The following is a 14320-nucleotide window of genomic DNA, read 5'->3' as shown; positions in this document are numbered from 1 at the left end:
TTTATGTGGCGCAGCCCCTCGCTACACCCGCTAAGAAGGCACCACATAGGGTCAGGGAAACTGGCGCCAAGTTTACCAAGAGGAGGCCCGAGGCAGCCGGACAGAAGGGTTGGTAAGAAAGGCCAGACAAAGGACACACAAAGGGGGTCCTGTGAAGCGCTCCAAAGTTATCTGGGAGTTGTCTGAGCCCCTCACCTGGTGAGCACAGTACGACGTGGGCAGCCGTTACCTGCAGACGTGGTCTGGATAATAAGAACTGTGAGTAAAGGCCCTGGACTGCATCACTGACTCCGTGTCGTTACTGCTGCTGCCCTGCACCATCACCCCCATCCTCCGCATACACTGCCCTGAGGCTATACTCCTCCCGTGGGGAGTTATGCTACGCTCTGCTGCATCCACAACACCAGCCTCAGCGGTCTGCCCTGGAGCGGCGGTTCACTCTGACCACAATCCACGGGTGGCGTAGTCGGACATTTAAACATCAAAACCACATAAATAGTTCCGCCACTGGTTTGACCGCCCTGAGCCACGGAACCGGGTCGCCGCCACGGAGACTACAACCACCAGCATCCACCAAAAAGGGTCTGGCTCCGGGTGTCCCAAGGCCCAGGGGGCGCGTCAGAACATTTTCATCACCTTTCACAATCACCAATGGGACAAGGCAGGGATGTTCTCTGTCCCCTCTCTTATACATCCTAGTGACGGAGCACCTGCTCTCATCAATTCGCCATAACCCCAATATTAGGTGGATTGAGGTGGGAGGCACCGAGTACAAGTGCTCTCTATTTGCTGATGATGTCCTAGTACATATCACTCAATCACATATATCCATCCATGCTGTTATGGCTGAAATAGATCACTTTGTTACATGGTCAAATTTTAAAATCAATGCAGCGAAGTCTGAGGCCCTCGATGTCTCCCTCCCCAAATCCATATAGGATTCCATCCAGTCCAACTTTCCCTTTGCCTGGCCCTCACAGGGTATCAAATACTTAGGAATTCCTATTCATAGAGACCTCTCCCATCTATGTTATCTTAATTTTGGGCCCTTTATTGAACAACTCCATACAGACCACGGTTGGCAAGTTAGAACTGTAAGATTCACTACGTGAACCACTGGTGTTTTGTGGAAAAGCACATGTACACTGTGTTCCAAATTATTATGCAAAAAGTGTTTAGGAGTGATAAGGGAAGAATTTGTTTGTTTGTCAGTTAAACTCATTGATGGTGATGTGTGTCAGGGCTCTTTATATCACTGTAAGCAATTGCAGACACCTGTGCTAATTAGTTTGGCAGGTGTGTCCAATGAAAGGCAAGACTACTTAAGAAGGCTGTCTCACATTATTAAGCAGCCTACATTTTCTGCCAAAATGGGAAAGAAAAAGGATGTGTCGGCTGCTGAGAAGCAACAAATTGTGGAGTGTTTAGGTCAAGGCATGACTACAATCAACATTGTGCGATGATCAGGATGAAGTGTCTTGGCAATCAAGAAGTATGTAGCTGATTCACAGTACACACGTGTGCGTGCTGATAAGGGCAAATTGAGGACTCTTTCCTACAGGCAATTACGTCAGGTTGAAAGAGCAGCGGCAAAAAAGCCTTGTCATAGCAGCAGACAAGTTTTTGAAGCTGCTGGTGCCTCCAACGTCCCCCGAACAACAAGATGCAGGGTCCTTCAGAGGTTTGCAGCTGTGCATACGCCATCCTGTCGACCTCCTCTATCCACTTCACACAAGCAGAAACGGCTCCAGTGGGCCAAACATTACATGAAGACTGATTTCAAAACTGTTTTGTTCACGGATGAGTGCCGTGCAGCGCTCGATGGTCCAGATGGATGGAGTGGAGGATGGCTGGTTGATGGACACCCCACGCAAACACGGCTACAGCGCCAACAAGGAGGAGGTGGAGTAATGTTTTGGGCTGGAATCATGGGGAGAGAGATTGTCGGCCCCTTTAGGATCCCTGAAGGCGCTAAAGATGAACTCCATAATGTATGTGGATTTTCTCAAACAGCACTTCCTGCCATGATTCAAGAAGAAGAACCGTGTATTTCACAGCAAGATCATTTTTTTGCATGATAATGCACCATCTCATGCTGCACATAAAACATCTGCATCTCTGGCTGATATGGGCATAAAAGGGGACAAACTTATGGTGTGACCCCCATGCTCCCCTGACTTCTACCCCATTCAGAACCTTTGGAGCATCATTAAAAGGAGTGTCTATGATGGCGGGAGGCAGTTCACATCTAAGCAACAGCTCTGGGAGGGTATTCTGTCCTCATGCAAAACAATTGAAGCAGAAACCATCCAAAACCTGACAAATTCAATGGACGAGAGAGTTCAGAAGCTCCTTTCGAACAAGGGGTCCTATGTGAAAATGTAACATCACCTAGAATAAAGTTTTGAGTTGAAAACTGTTTGATTTCAGTTTCTAACAACCTGCTAATGCTTATAATTTCAAAAATGACCATTTTTTTGGTCTTTATTAAAATGAAAAGGTTGATCGAAAAGTTTGGGGGATCTAAGAGTGTGGCAACCCAGTAGTCATGATTACTTCGAATTCTGACAATATGAGGGTCATGCTGCAGGTAGTGCAGCAAGAAGGCACTTGTGTGTCTTGCGCATCTCGGAGCCCCAAAATTATTTTCCGGGCTAGATGCAGCTAAAAATTATTATTAATTTTAAATCTGGTGAAGCTTTAGTATAGATGGCCTAATAGGATCAGTGCTGCACACTGCTACAAAGCCCAAATTATTTTCCAGTCAAGATACAGATAAACATGATTAGTAATTTTAAATCTGGTGGAGCTTATTATAGATGGCCTAATAGAATCAGTGCTGCACACTGCTACAAAGCCCAAATTATTTTCCAGCCAAGATACAGATAAACATGATTAGTAATTTGAAAGCTTAAAACGGTTGGTAGGGTGATTTCAACCAATCATCAAGCTTTTACTCTCCCCAGGATGACACAGGGGTAGAAAAGTCGTTTCGGATCCATGATTTGTTCATCTTTATGAACGTGAGTCTGTCTACATTATCAGTGGAGAGCCGTGTGCGCTTATCTGTCAGCACACCACCAGCAGCGCTGAACACACGTTCAGACAGAACGCTGGCTGCGGGGCATGACAAGATCTCCAAGGCGTAAGTGGCTAGCTCCGGCCATTTATCCAGATTGGAAGCCCAAAAAGAGCAAGGGTCCAGTGACACAGTCATGGCTTCAATGTTTACTTGGAGATACTCCTGTACCATCGTCTCTAGGCGTTGACTATGTGTCAGACTTCTTGTCTCCTGTGGCCTTGCAAAGGATGGGCTAAAAAAGTGGTGAAATGATTCCGCAAAATTGATGTTACCAGCAGATACTGTGGTTCTGTTACGGTTTGAGTGCTGAACACTTGACGGTCCCACGGTTGGCAAGTTGGAACTGTGAGATTCACTACGTGCACCACTGGTATTTTGTGGAAAAGCACATGTAAGATTCTGCAACAGTCTCTGCTGATACTCCTGCATGCGTGCATCCCTTTCTATGGCAGGAATAATTTCTGCAAATTTACTTTTGTACCGGGGATCTAACAGTGTGGCAACCCAGTAGTCAGGATTATTTCTAATTCTCACAATTCGAGGGTCATGTTGCAGGTAGTGCAGCAAGAAGGCACTCATGTGTGTTGCGCATCCAGGAGCACCAAGTGCCTGTTGTGTTGGTGGCGAGGTAACAATCATGCTTCCTTCCTCTGTCCTCTCACCCCAACCTCGCACAACAGAAATGTGATCAAGGTCTCCCTCATCTGATGAGTCTTCCATCAGTTCGTCCTCCACTTCTTCCTGGGCTCCTGCACCTTCCTCACTAGTTTGGCTGCTACCATGCGCCCTGGTAAAACCATCTCCCCCACCCTCACATGCCTGCCGCCTTGGTGCTGCCGACCGTCTGGACCTTGCAGATGTTAGCCCTTCCGCATACAACTCCTCCTCCTCTACTTCCTCCACCTCCTCTTGTGCCACCACCTGACTCCGAATTCTGTTTAACATGTGCTCCAGCATGTAAATCACCGGAATAGTCATGCTGATAATGGCATCGTCAGCACTAAACATCTTCGTCGCCATTTCAAAACTGTGCAGAAGGGTGCATAGGTCCCTGATCTGAGACCACTCCTCCAGCGTGATTTGCCCCACCTCTGGATCTCGCTGGCCCAGGCTATACGTCAGAACGTATTGCAACAGGGCTTGTCGGTGCTGCCACAGTCGCTGCAACATGTGCAGAGTTGAATTCCACCGGGTAGGCACATCGCATTTTAGCGGGTGAAGTGGCAGGCCCAACGACTTCTGTAGAGATGTAAGTCGCTGAGCTGCGGGATGCGAACGGCGGAAGTGAGCACACAGCAACCGTGCCCTCCGCAGAAGGCCATCTAGTCTGGGATAGTGGGCTAAAAATTGCTGGACAACCAGGTTCAACACGTGAGCCATACAAGGCACGTGTGTGACATTGCCCCGGCGAAGGGCCGCACCCAGGTTTGCAGCATTGTCGCACACGGCCTTCCCTGGTTTCAGGTCCAGTGGAGACAACCATTCATGAAATTGGTTCTCCAGAGCTGACCACAACTCCTCAGCTGTGTGACTCACATTTCCCAGACATTTCAATGTAAAAACCGCCTGATGACGTTGAGCCCTACTGCCAGCATAGTAAGGAGGTGTGCAGGATCCCTTCTACGCAGTTAGAAAGCTTGTGGCATGACCAGACAGGCTTTGGGTGCAGGTGGAAGACCGAGAGGAGGTTGAGGAGGCAGAAGCAGTGGAGGAGCTTTGACATAAAGAGGATTGACGCACAACTCGTGGGAACGGCAAGACTTGGACAGCAGCCCCTTGTCCTGCTGTCACCATAGTTACCCAGTGCCCAGTCAGCGACATGTAACGCCCCTGTCCATGCCTACTCGTCCAAGTGTCTGTGGTGAAATGCACCCTGTCACACACAGAGTTTCTCAAAGAAGCGGTGATGTTGTGTGCGACATGCTGGTGGAGCGCAGGCACACCTTTCTTTGAGAAGTAGTGCCGACTGGGCATCTGGTACTGGGGCACTGCGACGGACATAAGGTCTCGAAAATCCTCTGTGTCCACCAGGCGGAAAGGCAGCATTTCTGTAGCCAAGAGCTTGCAGATGGTGAAATTGAACCTCTTAGCTTTCTCATGGCTAGGAGGAAATGGTCTTTTACTTGTCCACATCTGAGGGACCGAGGGCTGGCTATTGTGCTTAGACGGGGTTGATAAGGGTGTCCCCAGCAAACTGCCGGTCTGTGAGGAAGATGCAGGCGGACATGTTAGGTTGCCTTGATCCAAAGGTGGTGCTATCGATGTCGGACAGCGCTCAACACCAGCTGGTGTTACCACCTCCAAAGAAAATGATGACCTGCCAATCACGCTGGCTGTTGCGGGTAAAGAGGTGGCAGGTCTGCGCCCCAAAACAGGTGTGACTGCTGTCCCCCCAGTCACAGAGGATGAAGAGGCCGCGGATGCACAAGATATGGCAGACGGTGGTTGGCCCGGCCGGCTAGGCCACATTGTAGCACACTGAGCTTCCCACTGCAACTTATGCTTCATGTCCATGTGCCGGTTCATGCATGAAGTACTCAAACTATGTATTTTTTGGCCTCTACTTAGCTTTTGCTGACAAATGTTACAGATAACACGAGTTGGGTCATCTTTATCGATCTGAAAAAATGCCCAGGCTATGCAAGGCTTAGCACCCATGCGACCTGAAGAGCCACCACGACTTGTGGTGAGAGGCAGAGTTGTGTTTGAGGATGCAGTTGTTGACGTGCTTCCAGTACTACCTCTCTGTCCAGGAAGGCGCAACCTGACCTCGTCGTCACTAGCATCTTCCTCAACCTCCTCTGCTGACCTCATCTCTTGGCTGACTGTGGGTTGACAGTAAGTGGGATCTCCAACCTCATCATCATCACCCTGTGCGTTATCACACCCGTCGTCCTCAGAGCCAACCTGTTCCTGCTCTGACAAAAAACTAAAGTTGTCGCTCCAATCAGGTATTTGAGTCTTATCATTGTCTTCCTCATTGTCTCCACCAACAGGAGTTACAGTTTGGGAATGAGGGTCTACATTATGGTCAGAACCTTCTGCGTCTGGTCCTGGATCCGACTCAAAGATTCTGGGCATCAGTGCAGATCATTTCCTCGTCTGGATTCACAGAAGCGCTGGAGTCGACCTCTGATTCCCAGGCTATAGTATGAGTAAACAGCTCTGCAGACTCAACCATCTGTTCTACCTCATACTCAGACGGGCAGCTGGAGATTTGGGAGCTGTGAGGAAGCAAGTGCGATTGGGGTGACACCTTTGAGGACTGGAGTATTTGTGATGTTGAAGTTGATGTGGAGGAGAGCCCACTTAAAGGAGCACTTGATATCCGTTGAAGCACCTGCTGTTTTTGTGCCTCATCTGGAATTTGTAGCGATTGGCGTGGCCGTAAGAAAGGGATCTTATCACATTGTCCGCTAAAAGAAGTAGACATTTTAGTTTGGCTGGAAGATGGTCTTTCTTCTGCAGATGTTACTGTTGCTTTAACACCTACCCCACGGACACAACCTTTTTTCCCCTTCCTAACACGCCTATTCCCCTTTCCACCAGCAGCAGGCCTTTTTCCACTCATTTTGGTGGTTAACTAATTAACAACTCTGGAGTTGTTTGCACAAAAAAACAATGGATGGGAACCGAGCAGAGCTGAGTGGCCAAACTGTGGTATTAGGCCAAAACTATTGGCTGGGTTAGATGCAGAAAAAAATTATATTCAATTTGCAACCTGATGGAGGTCAGTATAGATGGACTAATAGAACAAGTCCCACACACAGCTAGAAGCCCAAATATTTTTTCAGAGGTAGATGCAGAAAATTTTTTTATTCAGTTTGCAACCTGATGGAGGTCTGTATAGATGGATTAATAGAACAAGTCCCACACACAGCTACAAGCCCAATATTTTTTCAGAGGTAGATACAGAAAAAAAATATATTCAGTTTGCAACCTGATGGAGGTCTGTATAGATGGATTAATAGAACAAGTCCAACACACAGCTAGAAGCCCAAATATTTTTTCAGAGGTAGATGCAGATAAAAATTATTTTTAATTTGCAACCTGATGGAAGTCAGTATAGATGGACTAATAGAGAAAGTCCCACACACTGCTAGAAGGCCAAATATTTTTTCAGAGCTAGATGCAGATAAAAATTATTTTTAATTTGCAACCTGATGGAGGTCAGTATAGATGGACTAATAGAGAAAGTCCCACACACTGCTAGAAGGCCAAATATTTTTTCAGAGCTAGATGCAGATAAAAATTATATTCAATTTGCAACCTGATGGAGGTCAGTATAGATGGACTAATAGAACAAGTCCCACACACAGCTAGAAGTCCAAATATTTTTTCAGAGGTACTGTAGATGCAGATAAAAATTATTTTTAATTTGCAACCTGATGGAGGTCAGTATAGATGGACTAATACAACAAGTCCCACACACAGCTAGAAGCCCAATATTTTTTCAGAGGTAGATGCAGAAAAAAATATATTCAGTTTGCAACCTGATGGAGGTCAGTATAGATGGAGTAATAGAACAAGTCCCACACACAGCTAGAAGCCCAAATATTTTTTCAGAGGTAGATGCAGATAAAAATTATTTTTAATTTGCAACCTGATGGAGGTCAGTATAGATGGACTAATAGAGAAAGTCCCACACACTGCTAGAAGGCCAAATATTTTTTCAGAGCTAGATGCAGATAAAAATTATATTCAATTTGCAACCTGATGGAGGTCAGTATAGATGGACTAATAGAACAAGTCCCACACACAGCTAGAAGCCCAAATATTTTTTCAGAGGTACTGTAGATGCAGATAAAAATTATTTTTAATTTGCAACCTGATGGAGGTCAGTATAGATGGACTAATACAGAAAGTCCCACACACTGCTAGAAGGCCAAATATTTTTTCAGAGCTAGATGCAGAAAAAAATTATATTCAGTTTGCAATCTGATGGAGGTCAGTATAGATGGACTAATAGAGAAAGTCCCACACACTGCTAGAAGGCCACATATTTTTTCAGAGCTAGATGCAGAAAAAAATTATATTCAGTTTGCAATCTGATGGAGGTCAGTATAGATGGACTAATGGAACAAGTCCCACACACAGCTAGAAGCCCAATATTTTTTCAGAGGTAGATGCAGAAAAAAATATATTCAGTTTGCAACCTGATGGAGGTCAGTATAGATGGACTAATACAACAAGTCCCACACACAGCTAGAAGCCCAATATTTTTTCAGAGGTAGATGCAGAAAAAAATATATTCAGTTTGCAACCTGATGGAGGTCTGTATAGATGGATTAATAGAACAAGTCCCACACACAGCTAGAAGCCCAATATTTTTTCAGAGGTAGATGCAGAAAAAAATATATTCAGTTTGCAACCTGATGGAGGTCAGTATAGATGGACTAATACAACAAGTCCCACACACAGCTAGAAGCCCAATATTTTTTCAGAGGTAGATGCAGAAAAAAATATATTCAGTTTGCAACCTGATGGAGGTCTGTATAGATGGATTAATAGAACAAGTCCCACACACAGCTAGAAGCCCAATATTTTTTCAGAGGTAGATGCAGAAAAAAATATATTCAGTTTGCAACCTGATGGAGGTCAGTATAGATGGACTAATACAACAAGTCCCACACACAGCTAGAAGCCCAATATTTTTTCAGAGCTAGATGCAGAAAAAAATTATATTCAATTTGCAACCTGATGGAGGTCAGTATAGATGGACTAATAGAATGATGCTATGCCCAAAAGATTTTACTTCACTAGGTGCAGTAAAAAAATTGGTATTCTATACACAGGTGGTATATCTTGCAACACAGATAGGCTACTCCACTGACTAACACACTCTGCAATAGGCCAAAAAGGATTAGCTTTGCTAGATTCAGCCAAATGCTGTGAAAAAAACTTGCACAGCACTGGCACAGACCTGCCTGGCAAAAACTGATAGGAACTGATGTAACCTAGTCCTGAAAAGGACTCCAATTACAATTAGTCTTTACTCCCACAATCTATCTATTTAAGAGCACAGACCTGCCTGATAAAAGTCGTAGGAAATGCTGTAACCTAGTCCTTAAAAGGACCGCAATCACAACTATTCCCTACTCCCAAGCTATCTGTAGATTTGTGCGAAAATTGGCTTGAAATTAACAAGGTATAGCGCACACAGCAACAGCGGTGCCGTCTAACACGCAGCTGCAGCAGTGAGAAAATGTTGGCGACGGGGAAAATGGCTTGGTCTTATAGGGCAAGGACATGTGACATACACTGCCAATGACACATGCCCTTGCTTGTGTGAAAAAAAGCACTTCGCTCCGTGTGTGCGCTGCTGATAGGCTGACAGATTGCACCTCCCCACTGTAAATGCGGGAAAGAGAAAAAAAAAATGGAGATCTTCATTGTTCCTGCAGAGATCCATCCCCTGCCCCTCCCCCCACCCCGCTGTACACTCAAACTGCGTATTAACATTAATTTTCATCATTACTGAGAAAAAATCCAGTTATGATTTTGGTGCACGAACAGTTATCGAACATAACCTCGAACAGCCGAATTTTTCTCAAATTGTTCGTGTTCGCCGAACGGCTCGAACACCGCCCAAAACAGCTCGAATTTGAGATTGGCGAACAGTTCGAGTAGAACAACGCTCATCTCTAATTACAAGCAGAAAAAAACGTTTGCAAATTTTGCTACTAAGCCAAATTTACAATTGGAATAGAATTTTTTTTTATTGCAACTGTCAGCAGAATACAGGAATCAATAAAATAAAAAAGTAACGTATTTTTCGGACCATAAGACGCACTTTTTTCCTCCAAAATTTTGGAGGAAAATGGGGGGTGCGTCTTATAGTCCGAATGTTGGGGGGGGGTGTATATTTATGTGTGGTGTGGGGGGAGCGGTATCGGTGGAGGAGTGGGTAACAGGAGGCAGCAGCCACCTACTGCAGCCTACACTGTCCCCGCTGCTAAAGAAAAATAATATTCACTGCTCCCCACGCCCATGGGGCATGGGGAGCACTGAATATTCATGCTCCTTAATAGCGGTATACAGTGTAGCTGCGCTGTGGCTGCTGCTGCTGCCAGCTATCTCCTGTGCCCGCTGTTAAAGGGTATGAATATTCAACCTCTTTAATGAGCGGGCACAGGAGATAGCCGGCGGCAGCAGCAGCCGCAGCGCGGCTCCGCTGTGTGCAGGCTGTGAAGGAGAGTGAAGTCACTGCTCCCCGCGCACACAGACCCGGCGTGGGGAGCAGTGACTTCCGGCAGCTGATCTCTCCATGTGAGCCGCGCATGGCAGTGATGTCATGCGCGGCTCACATGGAGAGATCAGTGCAGGCAGACCAGACGCAGCGCTGGAGGAGAGAAAAGAGAGGTGAGTCGGAGTGTTTATTTTTTTTTAATGTGCAGCCTGATGGGGATTAGGGGGACCATGCATACTAGGACAGTGATTAGGGGTGCCATGCATACCAGGACAGGGATTAGGGATGCCATGCATACCAGGACAGGGATTAGGGATGCCATGCATACCCCTGATGAAGGTGTGTCGAAACGCGCGTCGGGGTCGGCGTGCGGTACACTGAGTGACGGACCACCAGGTACTAACATTTGATGTAGAGTACATGGCTGATGCTAATGGTAGGTTAGGTCATTCACAGTTTTTACACAGGGATTAGTCATTCGCATGTATTGTTCATTCATTTCCAACATTATATGCATTGTTGCCCCTTGATTATTTACCGTATATACTATATAATTTTGATAAGGCCACTCTGTACTTACTCCCATATGCAGTTTTCTGCTTAGGAGTGGATGTAATATATTATATCCCATATTTCCTATGTAGCATCAGTGTACCATGATATAATTATGTTCAAATGTCTCTATGCCTATATTTTATATTAAGACAGTATATACAGTACAGACCAAAAGTTTGGACACACCTTCTCATTTAACAATTTTTCTGTATTTTCATGACTATGAAAATTGTACATTCACACTGAAGGCATCAAAACTATGAATTAACACATGTGGAATTATATAGTTAACAAAAAAGTGTGAAACAACTGAAAATATGTCTTATATTCTAGGTTCTTCAAAGTAGCCACCTTTTGCTTTGATGACTGCTTTGCACACTCTTGGTATTCTCTTGATGAGCTTCAAGAGGTAGTCACCGGAAATGGTTTTCACATCACAGGTGTGCCCTGTCAGATTTAATAAGTGGGATTTCTTGCCTTATAAATGGGATTGGGACCATGAGTTGTGTTGTGCAGAAGTCTGGTGGATACACAGCTGATAGTCCTACTGAATAGACTGTTAGAATTTGTATTATGGCAAGAAAAGAGCAGCTAAGTAAAGAAAAACGAGTGGCCATCATTACTTTAAGAAATGAAGGTCAGTCAGTGCGAAAAATTGGGAAAACTTTGAAAGTGTCCCCAAGTGCAGTTGCAAAAACCATCAAGCGCTACAAAGAAACTGGCTCACATGAGGACCGCCCCAGGAAAGGAAGACCAAGAGTCACCTCTACTTCTGAGGATAAGTTTATCCGAGTCACCAGCCTCAGAAATCGCAGGTTAACAGCAGCTCAGATTAGAGACCAGGTCAATGCCACACAGAGTTCTAGCAGCAGACACATCTCTACAACAACTGTTAAGAGGAGACTTTGTGCAGCAGACCTTCATGGTAAAATAGCTGCTAGGAAACCACTGCTAAGGACAGGCAACAAGTAGAAGAGACTTGTTTGGGCTAAAGAACGCAAGGAATGGACATTAGACCAGTGGAAATCTGTGCTTTGGTCTGATGAGTCCAAATTTGAGATCTTTGGTTCCAACCACTGAGTCTTTGTGCGACGCTGAAAAGGTGAACGGATGGACTCTACATGCCTGGTTCCCACTATGAAGCATGGAGGAGGAGGTGTGATGGTGTGGGAGGCTTTGCTGGTGACACTGTTGGGGATTTATTCAAAATTGAAGGCATACTGAACCAGCATGGCTACCACACCATCTTGCAGCGGCATGCTATTCCAACCGGTTTGCGTTTAGTTGGACCATCATTTATTTTTCAACAGGACAATGACCACAAACACACCTCCAGGCTGTGTAAGGGCTATTTGACCAAGAAGGAGAGTGATGGGGTGCTACGCCAGATGATCTGGCCTCCACAGTCACCAGACCTGAACCCAATCGAGATGGTTTGTGGTGAGCGGGACCGCAGAGTGAAGGCAAAAGGGTCAACAAGTGCTAAGCATCTCTGGGAACTCCTTCAAGATTGTTGGAAGACCATTTCCGGTGACTACCTCTTGAAGCTCATCAAGAGAATGCCAAGAGTGTGCAAAGCAGCCATCGAAGCAAAAGGTGGCTACTTTGAAGAACCCAGAATAGAAGACATATTTTCAGTTGTTTCACACATTTTTGTTATATAATTCCACATGTGTTAATTCATAGTTTTGATGCCTTCAGTGTGAATGTACAATTTTCATAGTCATGAAAATACAGAAAAATCTTTAAATGAGAAGGTGTGTTCAAACTTTTGGTCTGTACTGTATATATATATCTTGTATAAATCCGTGTATGCACTTCTTTTCTCTAGTGCCACCAAGAACTTATTTTTTTCAATAAAGGTGTTTTAGTCTGACTCGATGTTTGGCTGAAATTTTATTATTATTTTTTCTCTATCATGACCTGGATGTTCGCTTTGTTTTGCTTGGGGTTATGATATACCAGGACAGGGATGAGGGGTGCCATGCATACCAGGATAGGGATGAGGGGTGCCATGCATACCAGGATAGGGATTAGGGGTGCCTGCATAACAGGACAGGGATGAGGGGTGCCATGCATACCAGGACAGGGATTAGGGGTGCCATGCATACCAGGACAGGGATTAGGGGTGCCATGCATACCAGGACAGGGATTAGGGGTGCCATGCATACCAGGACAGGGATGAGGGGTGCCATGCATACCAGGACAGGGATGAGGGGTGCCATGCATACCAGGACAGGGATGAGGGGTGCCATGCATATCAGGATAGGGATTAGGGGTGCCATGCATACCAGGACAGGGATGAGGGGTGCCATGCATACCAGGACAGAGATGAGGGGTGCCATGCATACCAGGACAGAGATTAGGGGTGCCATGCATACCAGGACAGGGATTAGGGGTGCCATGCATACCAGGACAGGGATTAGGGGTGCCATCCATATCAGGATAGGTATGAGGGGTACCATGCATACCAGGACAGGGATTAGGGGTGCCATGCATACCAGGATAGGAATGAGGGGTGCCATGCATACCAGGATAGGGATTAGGGGTGCCATGCATACCAGGACAGGGATGATGGGTGCCATGCATACCAGGACAGGGATGATGGGTGCCATGCATACCAGGATGGAGGGATGCCAGGCATACCAGGATGGGGATGGGGACCATATATAAAAGTAAGGGGGGGCGGCATATATACCAGAATGGGGGATATTGTCAGAATTGGGGGACATTACCCCTATACCAGGGTCAGCAGAAGACCCCCCTCCCCCCTTAAAAGTGCATCATGACCACATTTTTTGCTTAAATTTTTAATTTTTTTATTTTCCTCCTCTAAAACCTAGGTGCGTCTTATAGTCCGAAAAATACTGTAATTACTATGGGTAAAAATCAACTTGTACCAAAATCTTTCAAAGACACAGAAAAGTTCAAACTAATACTTACACCCTTCACTTTGACTGTCTTTGTTTGAATTGTAGACCTAAAAAAATAAAAATAAATATTTAGCAATGGATATAAAGAAAATACAGATTTTAAGTGAAAAATGGAAAACAGTCAGTCAAACAAAAAGTTATTCCAAACGACTCCTAATGAAATAGCATTTATGTATCATTACCTACAAAAGAGACTTTGTATATTTTGTGAAAACTTATGAAACAGCAAAAAAAAAAAATCTTAAAACATCCATCTGAGGTAAATTCCTAGCTCATAATTATTTTATTTGTAGGACAATGTTACCACAGATCAACATCGAAAATGTTGATTAGTCTTATGTGATACCATACTACAAAATACTCCCACAAATGTGAACCATTGATTGCAAAAACACTGTTGTTATTTTGCACATCCAAAACAATAATTTTCCTTACAAATTCATTCAAGACCATGTTGCAAAAATGATTACACCCCAAAGTTTTAGGAGCAAAGCTAAAGTTTGGACTACAAAATACTAATTAACCCCTACGCAACCCTGGGATTTTCCGTTTTTTGCATTT

The 14320-nt window shown here is 45.0% G+C and overlaps 1 protein-coding gene across 3 annotated transcripts in view; it reads right to left on the bottom strand.

Annotated features, from left to right (window-relative positions):
- ARHGAP26 (Rho GTPase activating protein 26) overlaps positions 1-14320 on the bottom strand; it is a 608729-nt gene that overhangs the window by 381898 nt on the left and 212511 nt on the right. For all 3 annotated transcript variants that reach the window (XM_073651266.1, XM_073651268.1, XM_073651267.1), the window contains exon 12: positions 13770-13806. In XM_073651266.1, coding sequence (XP_073507367.1) covers positions 13770-13806 — 37 coding nt within the window. The remainder of the gene's footprint in view (positions 1-13769; positions 13807-14320) is intronic.

This window comes from Phyllobates terribilis, unplaced genomic scaffold (assembly GCF_046119375.1).
Source record: "Phyllobates terribilis strain yellow unplaced genomic scaffold, ASM4611937v1 Scaffold_11__3_contigs__length_659146591, whole genome shotgun sequence".
NCBI classification, from domain to species: Eukaryota; Metazoa; Chordata; class Amphibia; order Anura; family Dendrobatidae; genus Phyllobates; species Phyllobates terribilis.
The sequence above is the reverse complement of the archived record's forward strand: the minus strand, read 5'-3'. Positions and strand labels throughout refer to the sequence as shown.